Source organism: Chiloscyllium punctatum, chromosome 4 (genome assembly GCF_047496795.1).
Source record: "Chiloscyllium punctatum isolate Juve2018m chromosome 4, sChiPun1.3, whole genome shotgun sequence".
Taxonomy (NCBI): domain Eukaryota; kingdom Metazoa; phylum Chordata; class Chondrichthyes; order Orectolobiformes; family Hemiscylliidae; genus Chiloscyllium; species Chiloscyllium punctatum.
In genome coordinates this window covers 68,430,139-68,450,509 of record NC_092742.1, presented here as the reverse complement: position 1 = coordinate 68,450,509, position 20,371 = coordinate 68,430,139, and the positions used below count along the sequence as shown (strand labels likewise).

At 39.5% G+C, this 20,371-nt stretch overlaps 1 protein-coding gene across 7 annotated transcripts in view; it reads left to right on the top strand.

Moving 5' to 3' along the window:
• The window catches only part of npas3 (neuronal PAS domain protein 3), a 1,321,930-nt gene that overhangs the window by 309,056 nt on the left and 992,503 nt on the right, over window positions 1-20,371 (top strand). For all 7 annotated transcript variants that reach the window (XM_072568956.1, XM_072568955.1, XM_072568959.1 and 4 more), the window contains one exon: window positions 13,208-13,452. In XM_072568956.1, coding sequence (XP_072425057.1) covers window positions 13,208-13,452 — 245 coding nt within the window. The remainder of the gene's footprint in view (window positions 1-13,207; window positions 13,453-20,371) is intronic.

Below are 20,371 nucleotides of genomic sequence, written 5' to 3'. Positions count from 1 at the left end.
ACCATGCAGAATAAAGCAATCTTTCTTTAAAATAAAATTCTGTCTGAAGTCTATTTTGGCACAGTAGCAATGTTCCTGAACAGGAAGCCAAGGTTTAAGTCTGGGAAGCTCCAGAAATGTGTAATAAAAATTCTGAACAATTTGATTAATACTATCTAAATTTATGATCAGTGTATTTATTGTGGGTCAAGTCCCACATGCCGTAGAGGTGTGTAATAACATCTCTGAGCAGGGTGATTTTAAAAAAAACATTAAAAATCCAATTTGGGAGGGTGGTGTGTTTAATCAAGCTGAAATCTACAGAGAGGACAAAGAGAGTGTGTGTTGTGGGACACTTGCATAAGAAATCATTTATGTATTTGGTTTTGGCTGATTGCTGAACCAAAGGCAGAAACCTGTTTGGAGTGATTTAAACACAGTATTGGGAGACAGGTGAGCAGGCATTTGGGAAGTAACTATATTCAAGACCTTGGAGATGAGGTAACAGTTTGCAAGAACAGCCTGGATGTTTTGAGAAGAGAAAGTTGTGATTGTGACTTGTTTGATAGGGAGGGAACCAGTGCTTGAAAAAAGGGAACCATTTTACTGTTTCGTTGTGTTTGGGAAGTGGGAAAGAAAATAAGTTTTTAGTGGAATTGGATTATGAGTGCCAGCTTTTTGTGTTAATGATGAGATGAGCCAGGCGAGGTTTGGACAGAACAAAGAATGAAGTAAAAGAGAGCAATATTTTCAGGCTTGGGCTAGACTCCTGTCTACGATTTAATCGTTATGTTATAAAGTAACAGCATTGTCTTCAGAAACACGTTTGTTGGATTAATACTCTTAAAATAGAATTATTGAAAAATGGAATGGTAGGTCCCAGAAAATTAACTATTTTGCTGCAGCATGGACAGAGCCACAAAAATAATTGACTTGCCTTGGTATTTAGGTTTTTTTTGTGATTATGTCGTTGATTGCTTCAAGAGAGTGAGTGCTAATCAAAAATGATGTATGTTCTGTCGAGGTATTTTTCCATTGATGAAAGTACTTGTGCCATCCTGAAGTGATAGTTTACAGGATTTTCAGCTACTTTAGCTGTTGATTTTGTTTTGTTCTCTTAAGTTCAATTGACGAATGATTGGCTGTACTGGTATATTTAAATTTTGCATATAAGATCCAGATGTTGTTTTTCCCTTACAGTGTTTTAACTTATTATGAAACAAAGTTCCTTTTTTGTTTGTAGTGGCTAGAACGTTCGCTTGAAGATGAATACCATCAAAATAGCAACTGTTTATACTGTCAAATTGTTTAACCCCAATGAAGAATAAAGGTCAAAACTCATTTAATTTCAACCAAATCTAATTTGAGTACATGAAAGAAATTACAGTTTGCCCTTGTGCCATAGTGTGCCACCCAACATACATTATAAAGGATAAACATAAAACCATAGATATAGGAGCAGAATTAGGCTATTCAACCCATCAAATCTGCACCACTATTTGATCATGGCTGAAATTTCTTGATCTCATTCTCCTGCCTTCTCCCTGTTACCTTTAAGCCCCTGGCCTGGTCAAGAACATATCTATCTCTGTCTTAAATACACTTGATGACTTGGCCTCCACAGCCTTCTGTGGCAGTTAGTCCCACAGATTCACAACTCTCTGGCAAACGAAATTCATCTTCACTGTAGTTCTAAAGGATTGTCCCTTCACTCTCAATCTGTGCCCTCAGGTCCTAGTGTCTCCGACTAGTGGATATATCTTCATGACCACTTGATCCAGGCCTCTCATTCTATATTCTATAAGTTTCAATCGGATCCCCCTTCATCTTCTAAACCCCATTGAGTACAGATCCAGAGTCTTCAACAGTTCTTCCTAATGACAAGCTCTTCACCCCAGGTCATTCTTATGAATTTCTTTTGCATCCCTCCAAGGCCAGAACATGACTCCTTATATATACGGGGCTTAAGACTGCTCACAATATTCCAAATGCAATCTGACTGAATCGTTATACAGCCTCAATTATACTTCTCTTGTGTTCTTGCCCTCTTGAAATGAATGTGAATACTGCATTTGCCTCCTGAATGCCAACTGAATCTGCATGTTAACCTTAAGAGAATCTCGAACTAAGACTTCACAAGACTTCCTTGTGCTTCAGATTCCCGCAGCCTTGTTTATACATCAAAGTTGTTAGTGCATTTTGCTCATGCATTTTGGAACAATCTGCAACAAGAGCTTGACACTTAAATGTGAATCAAAAGTCATAATATTTAGTACTATAGAACTTAACTATAACTGATAAAAAACATTTTGTCAAAACTTTTTGTCTCAACTTCAGGTCAGTTTGCAAGAGCACTAACTCAAGGGGGAAAACTATCACTTATTGAGATTGATAGAGGAGATTGCTGATTGGTTGGCAAGCACTGTCTGATTGGTAAAGACATTGCCATGAAAAATGCATCAAGTAATGATGATTGACAGTTAACTGTCAAATCTTGTTTAAATAACATGGTGAATATTCTGTTGCCATTGCATTGTAGTAGCGCAAAATAGCTAGATTCATCTGTTGTTCAAACTTTGGAGATGACTTTCCTCATGAGACTAGGCACTTTTCAAAACTAAAGTTAGGCCTTTCATGAGTTTGCATGATATACAGTGAGAAATGATCTGATCAAGGTAGCCATTAGCTTTGATGGACTACTTCAGCATCAAATTTGCATCGTGAACAAAGATTAATGAAAAGATCAGCTGGAAGTTCTCCAGTACTGTTGACTGTGAACCTAATTTCATTGTTCGATATATACATTGAGATTTCTACAGTTCCAGGTGCTATGAGAGTGGCTTGATTGGGAACCTGACAATTACAGTCTGAGCTATTTGCAAAGCTATCCTATGAAATAATAGTTACTCTGATCAGCCTATTCTCTCTCCATCATGCAAATTCCTGAAAGGCCCTTAAGGTATTGACGCTTGCTCCTGAAAAGGGCACTGAAAAGAGATCAGTTGGAATTTTCCAAAGAGAATCTCATTTCTCGGAACAATGTGGGCAGAAACTCAGCAGCTGGCAGGTAGACCATTGATGCCTATGGACGCTTCGCACCCCACCCACAACTAGTTAATTGCATTAGCAGTTAAAGCCTACCCAATCGCTGGATTCTCCTCTGTAATGATGACCTGGCTGCTGAATCTGTTTCTTATTTACGTATTTGTCCAACTCCATGTTCAAGTTCTCTTCTAGAGACTTACCCTCTAACACAACTGGCTGTTTTCTTTCCAGCTGGAAAATACCTAATTGGCCCTTGAGATATGAAATCCCTACCCACCACCTTTAATATGGCAAGAAACCTGTCTTCAAGCTAATTAAGTGCTGTCTCCATCAAAATCTCGATTTAGTGACTTTTTCCATTGCAAGCAGTTTAAGACCTGGAAAACTCCCAGTTGCTGTTTTCTATACTCAAAGCATACTTTAAGGCACTGATGTCTATTCCAATTATTTAAGGATTTTGTTTCCTATGCTAATATTAGTAGTATCTTTATGATTCCATTTGATGTATGATTGGAAACATTGATAAAAGATACATCTTATCAATTCTGAAAAAATGTAAGGAAATTATATTGATTTTAAAAATATATGCAGCATGTGGTGCATTGTTAGTATATTTTAGGTAGAAAATTACTAAAAAGGACAGTAATTTGTGGTATTGAGTTGAACCAAGTGATTTCAGAACTTTGACTATCTAAAATTGCTTTAGTCTTAAAGCCAATGCAGCTATTTATCCTTCACGATGTAAATAATTTTAATGTAACTTAGTTATTTTTCTGCTTACCATATATTAATTCATGTTTTTGTAGACAGAATGCAAACAGATTGATAGACATCTAAAATGAAGGCTGTCCTGTTATTTAATGGTTATCATGGGTGTTATCTTTCTGTTTTTAGGCTAAGTCTAAAACCCAGAAAGGTTGGAGGAGGGAAGCCTGTGGAAGTTAGCAAATCTTTGGTCAATCCACCAGCCAGTTGGTTGCCGGTGATCAGTCTAAGACTCAAGATGAGAAAGCCTCAGACATCAAAAGCCACTAGTAAAACAGAAGCCACAGATCCAGACCCTTGCAGTGCTGCGAAGGAGGTCATAATGGTTGTTAGGTACAACTTCATGAAGAGTCTTTGTTTTAAGGAAGTCTCACAGATTATAGGTGATGGAGAGGGGGATGCTACAGGGGGTTGAAAAGAAGTGAGGAAGGGTATCTCTATCTCCACCATTTCCTATATCCAGTCCTTGATCTTGAACCAATAAATGCAAGTTGAGGGACCCCTTCCGCTGCATCTGACAATTTGATTGCACTGGTTACCCAGTCAGGTAGTGTGATTCTTTCCTGTCCTGTGTGGTACTGAAATAATTGCAACCCAGGCAGGAGTAGGTCTTTAGTTGGTCACGAATTGACTAAGGTCCTCAATTAGCAAAGTCGTGGGAAGGTGCAGTTTGGGCCACAATTTAATTTGGATGCAGACAGAAAGATGGCAAGTTTCTGGTTCACCACTACCATAGAGTCATTGAGTCAGAGAGATGTACAGCATGGAAACAAACTCTTTAGGAGAAAGTGAGGATTGCAGATGTTGGAGACTAGAGTTGAAAAATGTGGTGCTGGAAAAACACAGCAGGCCAGGCAGCATCCGAGGAGCAGGAGAATCGACAATTCAGGCATAAGCCCTTCTTCATTCTCCTGCTCCTCGGATGCTGCCTGGCCTGCTGTGTTTTTCCAGCACCACATTTTTCAACAAACTCTTTAGTCCAACTCGTCCAGACCGACCAGATATCCCAACCTAATCTAATCTCACTTGCCCGCACCCGACCCATACCCCTCCAAACTCTTCCCATTCATATACCCATCCAGGTGCCTTTTAAATGTCACATTTGAGCCAGCCTCCACCACTTCTTCTGGCAACTCATTCCATCCACACACCACCCTCTGCGTGAAAAAGTTGCCCCTTAGGATTTTTTATATCTTTCTTCTCTCACCCTTCACTGCGAACTGACACAGCAGTGAACCTGCGCAGTTACTGCCTTTGCTGTTGAATTCATATATCACTGGAGATCAGAGTGTATCTGGAAAAATTAATAAAGAGTGAAATTCACAACTGATCTTGGAGGAACCTGTTTGAGAGAGGTCACAGCATAGAAACAGATAAGTAAATAGTTTTAAGTATGGCCTTGCTCTAAGTCTACAGCAGTGAGTAGAGTGGGTTCTTTCTTGATTATACGTTTTATTAAGATATATCTCTTGATTAAACTTAAAAATGTAAGCCATAAGTGTTAAGTTAGCCAGGAGCAGTATTTTGTAGAGGAATAAAATGGTGCTATTTTCTGGGTCTGCAGATTGGAAGAAGCAGAAATGGCCCTTAGTAGAGTGATATGATCTTCTTGTCAGATGTGGGAGTTTAGGGAGAGTTTATGTGTTACTGCCATTGGTTGCAAATCCTGTGAGATCAAATGAATCAGTTGGAGCAACAGTTTGGGGCAGTGAGGAATTTACAAGAGCAAGGGGATGTGATGGAAGGCAGTTACAGGAAGGGAAAAAAGTTTCAGATATAGTCACATAGATGGGTTAATTCCAGGAAAGGTAAGAGGGCATAAGTTTAGGGTGAGAGGGGAAAGATATAAAAGAGACCTAAGGGTAGTGCGTGTGTTGAATGAGCTGCTAGAGGAAGTGGTTGAGGCTGGTACAATGAAAAATTTTAAAAGGCATCTGAATGAGTATATGAATAGGAATAGGTGCTGGACTAGATTGAGTTAGGATATCTGGTCAGCATGGACAAGTTGGACCGAAGGGTTTGTTTCTATGCTGTACATCTCTATGACTCTATGCCCTCTAGTTCTAGACTGGCCCACCCCAGGGAAAAGACTTTGTCTATTTATCCTCTCCATGCCCCTCATGATTTTATAAACCTCTATAAGGTCACCCCTCAGCTCCAGGGAGAACAGCCCCAGCCTGATCAACCTCTCCCTATAGCTCAAATCCTCCAACCCTGGTAACATCCTTATAAATATTCTCTGAACCCTTTCAAGTTTCACAATATCATTCTGATAGGAAGCAGACCAGATTTTCACGCAATATTCCAAAAGTAGCCTAACCAACATCCTGTACAGCTGCAACATGACTTCCCAATTCTTGTGCTCAATACTCTGACCAATAAAAGTAAGCATACCAAATGCCTTCTTCACTATCCTATCTACCTGCGACTCCACTTTAAAGAAGCTATGAACCTGCACTCCAAGGTCTCTTTGTTCAGCAACACTCCCCAGGACCTTAGCATTAAGAATATAAGTCCTGCTCTGATTTGCTTTCCCACCTTGCAACACCTCGCATTTATCTAATTTAAACTCCATCTGCCACTCCTCAGCCCATTGGCCCATCTGATCCAGATCCCGTTGTAATCTGAGGTAACCTTTTTCACTGTACACTACACTTCCAATTCTGGTGTCATCTGCAAACTTACTAACTGTACCTCCTTTGTTCACATCCAAATCATTTGTGTAAATGACAAGCAGTGATCCTTGTGACGCTCCACTAGTAACAGGCCTCCAGTTTGAAAAACAATTCTCCACCACCGCCCTCTGTCTTGTACCTTCTGTATCTAAATGGCCAGTTCTCCCTGTATTCCATGAGAGCTAACCTTGCTAACTAGTCTCCCATGGGGAACCTTGTCGAATGCTATATTGAAGTCCATATGGATCACATCCTCCGCTCAGCCCTCATCAATCCTCTTTGTTACTTCTTCAAAAAACTCAATCAAGTGCGTGAGACATGATTTCCCATGCACAAAGCCATATTGACTATTCCTAATCAGTCCTTGCCTTTCCAAATATGTGTAAATCCTGTCCTCAGGAATCCCACCAATAACTTGCCACCACTAACGTCAGGCTAATTGGTCCATAGTTCCCTGGCTTGTACTTACCACCTTTCTTAAATAGTGGTTCATCCTGCCTAATTAAGTTCTCTCTTCTCCAGGCTCAGTGCCTCCAGCAGCAGACACTTCTGTCCTCTTACAAATATCAAGCTTCTAAGTTTGGTGTGTTTCAGATTAGCTATTTAATTTAAGATAAAATGGAATAGTGAAGGGAGTTGTATGATCTGTTCTGAATTCGGCTTCATGACATGCTTGGGTAGTCTGTTTGCTATAGCAACGATAAGGTCGAGATTGATTTACTGGGAAGAAGGTGCAAGATGTTCAGATCTCTAAATAATGACAATAATGAGTGTGCTAATGTTGGGAGACAGGCCTCAATTTCTGCTACTAAGTTTCAAGCTGAGAAATAATCTGACTTGGCTCACCCGTCTTGGCTTCAAGGTTACTTTTAGTCCCATCTTTTTACTACAGGAGGTTTGAGTTGGACAGAATCCAGCCCGCCAAATCTGAAAGCAGATAATTGGTAGTTATAGGGGTCAGTGCGTTTGGAGCTGGGCTGTTTGAAAGGCCTGCACTCTCTTCTTTGAAATTTTATTCCTGTTGTTTTTTTAGAAGCTGTTAAACTCTCTGGCCTTCAACCTTCTTAAGACTACACCTGCACTGTGGTCCTCATGACACCCACCCACCCTCATGGCTTATCCATACAGTGAATAGAATGGAAGGAGAATGAAGTTGGGGCCTACAGGATAGCAACTTATTTCTATCAAATGCTAGACCTTTGTGAATTCAAGTTACTGTGGAGATGGGCACTGAGAGGATAAGTATCCAGAACAAGCTATTATCGAGTCAGGTTATAGGTTTATTGAAACATCCCAAACTTCATTGATTGGTCAGCCTTCGAAAACATCTGAGAAAGAGAGTGAGTGCGATAGAGCCAATCAGTCTCTGTTTTTTAATTCACTGAATGCGGATGTGAGCTTGTGCTCTGATTGAAGTTTCTGAAGATTCTCATGAGTCTGGAAGGTTTGCCTCAAGAGAGTAATCATCAGGTAACCATTAACTTGAATGTGAGTTTGGTGATTAGAAGTTAAAAGTTATCTGGTTGAAAAAGAAAGCAAGCCATTGGGAGCTGAAAATTGTTTTGGACTGATTCTTGGAGAATGAAGAATTCACTTCAAGGTCAGAATACCATATAATCATGGAGAGGAGTTTTCAGTCATTTTAAATGTTAAGTAGGGGATTTATTGTGCCATTTAGAATTCAAGTTGCTTACTGGATGGTGTTTAGACAATGATGTCTTTTGTTTGTTTTTACAGAAATTTCTTAAATTCCTTTTGATCCCTTCAGTTTAATACAGGAAATTCAAACTGGGGAGGCAATGGCTATCAATCCAGAGATCCAGAAATGTTCTGGAGACCTGGGTTTGAATCTTGCTATGCCAGATATTGTAAGTTGAAGTCAATAAAAATCTAGAAATTTTAATCAAACAATGACTATGAAACCATTGCTGATTGTCAAGAAAAGAAACATCTCATTCACTAATGTCCTTTAGGGAAGGAAACTGCCATCTTTACCTGGTCTGGCTGATATGCAACTCCAGACCCATAGTGGTTGACTCTTCACTGGGGCCAGGGATGCGCAATAAATGCTGACCTATCTGGCAACACTCATGTCCCATGATTTTAAAAAGTTATTGTCCTCTACATGGATCATAACAAATACAACACATTGTAATCTATATTTGTGTGGCTAATCAACAATAATATTCTACCTATTGTTTGCATCATCGTCAGTGATCTAGAGCAAATTTACATCTGAGCAAAAAAGTGCGTTCTACATAATGCATGACTATTGTGACAGATTTCATTACTGATATTTCTCGTGAAAAGAAGTAAAAGAGTCCTGAAATTTCAGAAGCATTTTACTTCAAATGTTTCCTATTTGGAAAAGATTAAAAGTTATGACTGGGTAGTAACATGTACATGATTGATACATTTATTTATAACATACTGTATAATAATGTCTATTTAAGCTTTTAATATATTCAGTAAAAAGGATGATTATTTCAGCCATATTCATTTAAATAGGTTATATAGTAAAGATTTGAGATTTCATTTAAATATTTTCAGTGTCTCTTTGTGAAAGAAAAAAGAAGCTTAATTTTCTCCTTTAATTTCTCAACTTTTGCAAATCAAATAAAAAGTCTAAATTATAAAGTGTAAACATAGTTGCAGAGAAAAAGAACAGATGAAATTGTCCCGTAGATTTATGAAGTACTGGTCTGGTTTTTCACTGATTCAGGATGAGTTGGGAGTTCTTTAAAAATGACAGTGCTGGTGGTGGTTTGAATGGTGTTGTTTGAGGGGAGTGGGGGATGAATTTTGACTCCCAATTTTGGGATTTCTGATCCCATTCTCATGTGCTTCAGTTGGAGGAATACTTTTTTAAATTTGCAGACTGGTTCAGGTCATGAGCCCACACCCTGCATTCCTGACATGACCAGCACCATAACAGAGATAAGTACATCCAAGGTCTCTGAAACCTTCAGGAAATTAGGGCGGCTATTCAAGGACTCCTAGTAAATTTAAAAGGTAAGTTCAAATGGTCCTTCCCATGTCCACATGGTAGAATATACCTCTCCACACCCAGGAATCATTATGCATTCTTAGCTGAGAGCCCAGAAATCCATTAGTCTACTGAATCAGCCTCATCCCAAGGGAAAAATATGCTTGATTGACAGCTTTGGCTATCTCATCTGCTCTGATAATTGTGCAGCATTTTATTGGCATAAGGTAAAGAGTTTTTTGATTCAATCATGTGACATGAATGTTGCTAGGATAGTGTTTCTTGCCCATCACTGATTAAGGGTGATTAAAACGGAAAATTTAGTTTTATATTTCACAAAGAGCCAGAAAATATTTAAATAAAGTGTCAACATTTCTTTCTAGGACAGAAATGTTCTTACTCTGTAGGACATTAGAGAACTAGATGAGATTTTGTAAAGTTAACAGTGGTTACATGATTGCCATCAGGCTAGCTTTTCATTATAAATTTTTTTTGTTGACATCAAGTTTCACCATTTGCATGGTAAGACTTGAACCTATGGTCCCTGAACATCTGAGATACTGGATTACTAGCTCAATGTCACCTGTTTCTAGTGAAAAATTCTGTATCCAAGAGGAAAGTTCTCCTGACTGTGAGCTGTTGTTAAATTATAAATAATTTCTTTATAAATGTTGTTATGATGCTATTTCCTTGACTATTCTGATAGTACACCATTATCACAATTTTAAGATCTATTTCCTTCATTGGTGCTATTATTTCCAAAGACTCCTTAAGAATTCCTATTAACCATACTGGTTTACTGTTAAACTTTAAGTAGTTTATATTTAAATCATTTGTTGAATGCAAGTGAATACAAACTGGTTTTCTAACATTATTTTTATTCTCTATCCTATTATTGACTGGGCCAGTTTCTTTAGACCACAAAATCTCTTCTTTCAAATGTACATGTTATGTTACAACCTCAACTAATTTTGATTTCTTAGCTGTTGCTTTTATTTCCAACTCCAAATTTCTTCTAATGCTGTTAGCTTAGCCATGGTTAATCTTGCAAATCACTCAGGAATAAAAACCTCTTTCCAGAAAAGTTGTAGCACCTGAAAAAGCTACTTCATTTTCAATATGTATAGTAAAATTCACTGTGAAAATCTTATAAATGTTAACCTTATCAAGTTCTAGCACTCATATTTGACTAGGGATTTCAAATCCCAGACAAGCTCCCAAATTACACAATGATCTCAGATCAAACCACAATTGTTATGTTACAGTCTAGCCAGGGACTAGTAACTTTTATTTTTAAAGCAAAGTGTGATATCCAATGGACAATCAGAGAATAAAGCACCAACAGTTCTGAACTACAAAAAATTATCCTGCACAATGTTTAAACAGTGATACAATCGATGATACTTGGACAAATACTTCATAACATGCAGAATTAAGATGGTAAGTATAGGTGATAGACTGTGATTGAACACTCATAGCATACATCAAATAACAAATGTGATCAAGATAGATCCCATTGATTTCTTCTCATGAGTTACCCTATCCCACCAGATCTTAATACCACAGTGAGCTATCAAATTTCTTTTAACATCACAAGGGATCACAATATTTCACTTCTGCATTCTGAATTTGAATCTCCCTCTCAAAAGAAGCTACATCACGGACTACATCAATAAATGCTGTGGTTCTTACTGTCCACCCTCCTTTCTTGAGTCTATGTTCACTTGGCCTCTAAAACTGCATTCCAGTATGCATTCACAAGCATAACTCTGGCTTTTCACCAATAACTACCTTCACTAAGCTAACACTGCTGTTCCTTGAGCTCAGATTTTGCTTAACTCCATCCACCAAATATTTTGTGAAAGTTTTTAAATGCCACTTTCAGTTTTACTACTGTATTAATGCTCTGAGGATTTTTTCCAAGCCTCTCACAGCTTCCTTCAACAGTTATCTGACAATTTTTGAAACTCTTAGAATGGCTTTTCAAACCTGATTCTTAACCCTTAGTTGTCTACCAATTCCTACCACCTATTCCTGAATTCCAATAGCACAGAGCCATCCTACGGCTTGATTTTTTGTTGAGAATGCCAGACACAATTAGAGTAATGGAGTCATACGGCATGGAAACAGACCTTTCATTCCAACTAGTTTACACCAACCATGTTCCCAAACTAAACTAGACACACTGCCTGTGTTTGGCCCATATCCCTGCAAACCTATCCTATTCATTCACTTATTGAACTATCTGTTATATGTTGTAACTGTACTTGCATCCATCACTTTCTCTGGCAGTTCATTTCACAAAAGTTGCTCCTCATGTCCTTTTTAAATCTTTCTCCTCTCACCTTGTTTTGAACTCCCCTATTCTAAGGAGAAGACCATTGCTATTCACCTTATCTATGACCCTCATGATCTTATAAACTTTGATAAGGTCACTCCTCAACCTTCTACATTCCAATGAAAAAAGTCTCAGCCTATTTTAATAACTCAAGCCTTCTTTTTGGGCAACATTCTGCTAAATCCTTTCCAATTGAATAATGTCTTTCCTATAGCAGGACAATTATAATTGCACACAGTACTCCAGAATATGCCTCACCAACATCCTGTTCAACCTCATCATGACATTCCAATTTCTATTCTCAAAGGTTTGAACAATGACAGCAAGCATGCTAAATGCTTTCTTTAGTACCTAGTCTATTTTATTTTTTATCTAGTTATCTTACAATGATCGCATTTTTCAAAACAACATTAATATTCTTTATCTTTGATCCTTCTCCCAGTAATACAGAAAGAAAATTCTGAAATTAAATCTTCACAGGTCTATAATGAACATAATCGTGTTGCAATAATACGACACTACATACCCCTGCAGTTCTTCTGCACAAACTCTTAACAAGCTGTTAAAGACATTTCTTTTCATGAAGGCTGGAAAGGTTAATTGTGAAGTGTAGCTAACTATAATACTCCCGGAATGGAGTCTTGGTCATCTTTACTCCCAGCCTTTGAACTCTTGACTGATTTGAGTGACCAATTGTAAACCTTGTAATGAGCTCCTTCCCTTTTGCTTGGCAAAATTAGATGTTGCTACCTCGCAACTCTTGGAACTAGCTGTCCCAAAATTATAATCAGTCGTCGGTCACTGGCTTGCTTAGCACGAAAAAGGGATCCGAATAGAAAAGTTTATCACAATGTATAAATTATTTTGCTACACCGATAATGAATGCTATATGTCAGTTCAAGTGTTTCTTTCAAAGTGAAACCATTCTCTTTTCAATTTGCTTTAAATTTCTTTGAATTCCCCGTGTCATGCATTTTTCTAAAGGTAACTGAAAATATTGTAAAGCAGAATTATTTGAATTTCTCTTGTGCTTCAATTTTCCTGTGGCAAAGACCAAACTTTCAACTGAGTGCATCATAATAGGATTGGGATTAGCAAATTGCTGCTACTGGAATTATGAAAGCAAATCTACATCCTAATGTCTCATATTTTATCGAAGCAGCAATGCACCTTAGCCTTGACACCTCGTTTTGCATCTTATTTTATCTGAAAATAATTTTGTTTCCTCGAACAATTTCTTAATGTAAACTATATTCAGAGAATATCTCTTAGTTATAAAAAGGTTTAGTGAAGAATGGGAACAATACTGAACAAAATGTTTAATTTGCATTTGGCCTAAATGTACACTTTTTAACAATTATAAAACTATTCAAATTTTAATTTTACTATTGCTGCACTGAACTATTTTTTTTCTCGTAGTTTACAAGCCTTGCGAAAGGAGAAATCTCGAGATGCTGCTCGATCACGCCGTGGAAAAGAAAACTTTGAGTTCTATGAGTTGGCAAAATTATTGCCTCTCCCTGCAGCCATCACAAGCCAATTAGATAAAGCATCAATAATTCGCCTCACCATTAGTTACTTGAAAATGAGGGACTTTGCAAATCTAGGTGACCCCCCCTGGAATTTGAGAATGGAGGGTCCCCCACCTAACACATCTGTGAAAGGTAAGAAAATTATTTCAGATTAGAACAGTAGAACTGATTTCCTACTACTGTACTACAACTGTAAATATGGTGGTCTCTAGTTACAGAAGTATGTTTGCTTTATGTTTAGTTCTTTTGCAATCATCAGTTTTTCCTAATATCTCAACCTTTGTCGAAAGCTTTTTGGCATCAACTATAAAATTCCAAATAGTTACGTTTTCTCTCAACATTTACATTTGTATATATTGGTGGAATTTTCCAGTATACATTTGTGCATCAACCTTCATGGTAGTATGTTTCTTTATGTTGTGAATATTTAAGATCTTTTTGTTTTTACCAAAATATATATTGATGGTTAGAAATGTAAGAGATGAATTTTGTTTCAGTTGTCAATGTATTGTGTGAAATACACAGTAAGAATTTTTTTAGGCTTAGATTTTTTGTACTGTGTGTAAACTTAAACTTGGGTATGGTACTTAGATTAGATTAGATTAGATTCCTTCTGGAATTTGAAGTACTAAACAATGCTTAAAGTTATCAAACTCAGACTAGTACACTAAAGAGTACATATTCCATTATAATACTCTCATACAGATCATGGTGTGGAGGTGCCATACAAATCAGAGGTGTATTTTCAAGGAATTATGCAATCCATTCATGATTTCTTTTCTTTCAAAGGTAAATTTCTGTTTTCTTTTAAAAGTGGAAGAGAAGAAAGCTTATAGGAACATGCTTTAATTAACAAAAGTAAAGATAGAAAATGCTGATGAAAAACGTGGCTGAGACCTCATAATGTCAAACAGGTGGTGGATGGACAATGGATGATCAAGAGACCAATGGGAACCAAATACCCTGCATCTGAACTGAAACAAGGGTTCTCCATCACATGCAAGATTATTGGACTTGCCATGCCTCCTTCCCCATTAGAAACCCGAGCCTGACAGTTATCTAACTAGAGCATGCATATCTGCTCCTTATAGTTTTCTTTCCAATTGTATTATGCAACCGGTCAGTTATCCCAATTGAACCAAGCGTTAGAATGCTGCCTCCATCCTTCCACATTGGATGGTCCAAATTGAGCAGAAATTAGGCATGTTGCTTGCAATCTTTTTTATTGGTCTGTGTGGACAAGGAAGATAATACAAAATGACAGCCAAGTAGGTTTGGGTAAAGTTTGGTGGATTAAATGTGGGAGTTGAATCTTTTCCAAGCAAAAAGTGTGGGTTAAAAAGTAACAATCCAGAGAGGCAAAAGGTGAAAACTGAACTCCACAAGGATCAGTGCTGCGACCAATATTGTTCAATTTTAATAAATTTTTTAGACTTTGGAATGAAAATTACAATTTCTAAATTTGTGGCTAACAACAGTTTGGGAGACAGGGGAATATAGAATGATCAGAGAACTGATGCCTCATAAACAAAGTGATAAACTGATAAAAGATGTAATTTGGTGCAGAGGAAGGAAAAGGTGCACCTCTTTTTGTTGTTCTATTTTTGTGGCTGCTAAGCTATTTTAAGTAGACCAGTGTTAGCGTGGAGTTTGAAATTAACTTTTCTAAACCAATAAAGTAATTAAATTAGAACCAGTCAAAGAGTCCAACACTAAGTCAGCACTGGAGACATTTTCCAGTGGACTCCAGAAGCTAGGTAAATGGTCATCAGCAATTTAAACTTCATGAGCAATTCCCCAAATCATTAGGTTTGTCAAGCTTCTACATGGTCCTGGCATGCAACGCCTGACTTTGCTGCTGCACTAACCACTATCCTATCAGTAGATCTATGCTGGGATCAAAGTTAATAAATGCTGGATTTTTTTTTTAAAAACCACATTCCATTTGGCATAGGGTCAAGTACTTTAGAAAACCAAATGGATGACTCAAATTGTTGTGTACGACATTTTATGAGGCATTGGCTCCAATATGGAACTCTTCCATAATCACCATGGTTGCAAAGCGACTAAGTTTGCAAAATAAACTTTCCAGGATAGAAGGACAATAGATAAGGAGGAAAATAGTAGGAAAACTAGCCCTCTGAATAAAGCCCTAATAAGTATTAGAAAGAATCGTGATCACTGAGTAGAATCAGTATGGATTAAAATGAGGAATAACAAGGATCAGAAAAGATTGATTGAATTGTGTTTTCGCACTTCATTTTTTTTCAGGAAAACAAGCATCACTCTCATTCCAAATTGACCTTGAAAAGGTGATAGATAGCAGTGCCTTTGAGCTGCTGCTGCCATTCATTTAATGTACATGCAACCACCATGCTGTTAGAATGCTCCAGGTTTTTGACCCAACAATGAAGGAACAAACCATGCATCTATAGAAGTCAAGAGTTTGGTACATGCTATCTGCTGCAGGTTTGCAGAATAAACTATCTGCAGCTTGTTGGTGGTCTACAGTGTGCCCACTAATCCTCCTTTCCACTCTTTCACAGAACATTAATCTGGTTAGACGTGCTGATGATTGTAACTGAAATAACTGCACAGAGGCTGTTTTCTGTCACCAAGTCACCCTTTATGTACTAGGCACAGTACATTGGCTGTGGCCAGTTAGCTTGGAGTCACTCCTCAACTGAGGAGATTCTAATCTCCTGGTTGTTTTTTTTCTTTTTTTATATACACTAGCTGTGTAGATCAGCCAGCTCAGAAATCAGTCCTCAAAAAAGAATAACAGTATCACACTGGTTGTGTAGATCAGTCAGTTCAGGAATCAGTTATTAAAAAACAACAGGAACAAACTGCCTGTGTAACCAGCAGTTCAGAATCAGGTCTCAAAACATACAACAATAACATACAGGTTGTGTAGATCAACCAGTTCAGGAATCAGTTACCAAAGGAAAGCAATAACACACTGGCTGTGGCCAGCCAGCTCAGTCAGTCCTCAACTGAGGAGATTCTAATCTCCTGGTTATATTTTTCTTTTTTTCACAGAGGCCAGATCCTGTCACAGTCATCCTTTAATTACTAGTGCTTAGTACCCTGACTATAGCCAGCTGGTTCGGAGTCAGTCCTCAAATGAGGAGACACTAAACTCCTGATTATATTTATTTTTCTGAGGAAATTCTAATCTCCTGGTAACACTTCTTGTTAGCTTGGAGTCAGTCCCTTCAACTAGGAGATTCTAATCTCCTGGTTATATTGTTTTCTTTTTTTAACAAAAAACACAAAAGCAAAGAAGAAGAGGAAGGCAATGTCTCTTAGTCCAGGGAACATTTTCCCATAGCCAGCCAGCTCAGAGTCAGTCCCTTAAACTGAGGAGATTCTAAATCTCCTGGTTATATTTTTCTTTCTTAAACTGTACGAAATACAAACAAACAATCAGCAATGACCAGTAAGCAGCAGTTTACAAGAAACAGCAATTTACAGGGGAAAGTGGCAGCAAGGCCAAACTCCCAAACACCACTGTACAACCAGTTCATAGGGAAATGTGGACAAACCCCAAATCCCACCTTACTTTATCAAAAAGAAAACAGTCCGATCAATTGAACAATAACACAGTGCATATAACACAAACACCCCTGACAACCCAGCAAACCCACCCGGCCACCTCAACTTCCGGCCACAAAGTAGCCCACCCCAAGCCCCTTCCGGTTGTCAGTCCACCCCATGCCTCTTCAGGCTCTTGGTCTGCCTTGACACACCTACCGGCCACCTCAAAAGCAGCCTGTCCCATCCCATTCCCTTCCCTCCCTCGCCCACCTGGGGACATGAAAGCACTAAGGACTGCCTACCCACCTTCCAGCTCTCGGTCTGCCATGACACACCTTCCATCCACCTCAAGGACGGCCTGTCCCATCTCCCCTCTACCCCAACCCCCCACAACCTGGGGCGACTGCACTGAGGACTGCCTACCCATCTTCCAGTTCTCAGTCCACTCCTTTGCACCATTTGATTCTTGCCCATCTCGACACAGCCTATGGACTGCCCCGACGCACCTTCTGGCTACCTCTAGGACACCTGATCTCTATGCCTCCTTTGGTGCTCACACCTTCCAGCCCTTGGACCACCCCTAATCACTTCCTGGCTCTCGGTCCACCCCGACACGCCTTCTGGCCACGCTTAGGACATCCTGTGCCTCTCGTTCCTCAGGAGGACAGCATACAGGGTGGCCTACCCATCTTCTGGCTCTCAGGACAGGTTCATGGGATGGCCTACCTGCCCTCCAGCTCTTGGGGTGACAGCTTTTGGAATGATTATGAACCTTCCGGCTCACAGTAAGGCCTGCCAGACCCAGGGACAAACAAGACAGTGCAGGTGAGAAAACCAACCAGCAAATCAGCGGAGTCCATTACCAAAAACAGTGTCCATTCCAGTATGCAGAATCCATGACCAGAAACGAAGTCCACACCCAAAGGCAGAGTCCACTCTTTGAAGCCAGCAAATGCACACCCCACAGCACATACACAGGTATTCAGTCTCTACAGAGGCCTGATCCATGCACAGAGGCCCAGGCCAACTCACACAGATACAGTTCATTATAAAAGTGCAGTTGAATCACAGGGGCTCAGCCCAAACACCAAAAAGTGAAAATACATGCAAAAAAGTGCAGATAATATAAACCAGAGTGCAAGGTCTAAGCCCTGCCACAGAGTCAGCATTGTCCTTGCTCAAAAAACAAGGAGATTAATGCACAGGCTACAACCCGCCAGTGAAACAACAGTTCCCTGGTGCGAACTACAAAACAACAGTAACGTACTGACTGTGTAGATCAACCAGTTCAGGAATCAGTTACCAGAAACCAACAACAGTACACTGGCTGTTTGGCTAGCCAGCTTGAAGTGAGTCCTTACCTGAGGAGATTCTAATATCCTGGTTATGCCTTTTTTGAAGCTCTGATTCAGTCTCCTGAACTAGGAGATTCTAATCTCGTGGTTATATTTTTCTTCATGTTTTCACAGAGGCCAGGTCCTGTCACCAAGTCACCCTTTATTTACTCGTACACAATACCCTGGCTGTAGCCAGCCAGCTCGGAGTTAGTCCTCAACTGAGGAGATTCTAATCTCCTAGTTACATTATTTTTCTGAGGAGATTCTAATCTGCTGATAAGGCATTTTTTTAGCTCGGATTCAGTCCCCTGAATTTGGAAAATCTGATCTCTTGGTTAAATTTGTTTTCTTTTGTTTATTTTAAACAAAAGAACACAAAAAAACAAAGAAGAAAAGGAAGACAATGTCTCCGAGTCCAGAGAACTCTTTCCCCTCGTACACTGGGTGTGGCCAGCCAGCTCAGAGTTAGTACCATGAACTGAGGAGATTCTAAATCTTATGGTTATATATATTTTTTTCCTTCGAAGGAGATTCTAATCTCCTGGCTGTATTGGTCAGCTAAGGATTTCCTGATTGGCCCAGATTAACAACCACAATCAAGAACCTTGTAGTCAACAAGGTCCACTTGGTTCCAATCACAACAGTAACAAAAGCAAATCATCTGAACAGAGGAAACTTACAAAACCGAACAGAAACTGATAAAAATCATGCTTTATTCAGGGTATTGATGCATCCTTTTGTGCCTACCAGTCTCTAAAGGAGAAAGCGAGGACTGCAGGTGCTAGAGATCAGAGTCAAAAAGTGTGGAGCGGGAAAAGCACAGCAGGTTAGGCAGCATCTGAGGAGCAGGAGAGTCAAACTTTCGGGCATAAGCCCTTCATCAGAAATGTGGGGGGAAAAGGGTGCTGAGAGACAAATGGGAATGAGGAGGATTGGGGAAAGGTAGCTGGGAATGCAGTAGATAGATGCAGGTGGTGGGATGATAGTGGTCAGTCAGAACGGAGGGTGGAGCGGATAGAAGGGAAGGAAGATGGATGGGTTAGACAGTTCAGGCAGATCGTGCCAAGTTGGAGGATTGGATCTGGGATGAGGTAAGGGGAGAGGAGGTAAGAAACTGGTGACGTTGACATTGATGCCGTGTAGTTGAAGGGTCCCAAGGTGGAAGATGAGGGTGGCTTGGATTTAGCGGTGGAGGAGGTCCAGGGCTTTCATGTCCTTGGCAGAGTGGGAGGAGGAGTTGAAGTGGTTGTTTGGGGTTGTTTTGTGCGTGTGTCGCAAAGATGTTCCCTGGAATAGTCATAGAGTCATAGAGATGTACAGCATGGAAATAGCCCCTTCAGTCCAACTCATCCGTGCCAACCAGATATCCCAACCCAATCTAGTCCTACCTGCGTGCACCTGGCCCATATCCCTCTAAACTCTTCCGATTCATGTACCAGTCCAGATGGCTTTTAAATGTTGTAATTGTATCCACATCCACTACTTCCTCTAGCAGCTTGTTCCATACGTGCACCACCCTTTGCATGAAAAAGTTACGCCTCTGGTACTTTTGCCAATTAAACCGGCCACACAGAAAAGATTCATTTCGTGCTGTAATTTGCTAAAATTCAAGAGGCAAAGAACTATCCCAGAGGTCACTACCTAAAGTAAAAGTTAACAATTTTATTACTTAAGTCCAACAGAGAACATTAAAACAACAGCTATTTACAGCTCCTTTCTTTTAAATCTATCTCCTACCTCTCACTCTACAATACTGGCCCGATAAAAAAGTCTCGATTTAAGACTTACAAAAAATATCGCGTTTCAAAGCCAGTCGGCTTTGCCGATTCTCGTTTGTAGATTCTCTCCAGGTTGGCCTTGATGATCTGCTGTATAAACTCCCTACAGACAGGTACCTTTCAGAGATCTCTTCAGCTAGCAGGCTACATTTGTTGGTTTTTGTCAGTTGTCCTGAAAATGTGTTGCTGGAAAAGCGCAGCAGGTCAAGCAGCATCCAAGGAGCAGGAGAATCGACGTTTTGGGCATGAGCCCTTCTTCAGGAAGTGAGGAAGGGCTCATGCCCGAAACATCGATTCTCCTGCTCCTTGGATGCTGCCTGACCTGCTGCGCTTTTCCAGCAACACATTTTTAGCTCTGATCTCCAACATCTGCAGTCCTCACTTTCTCCTTTTGTC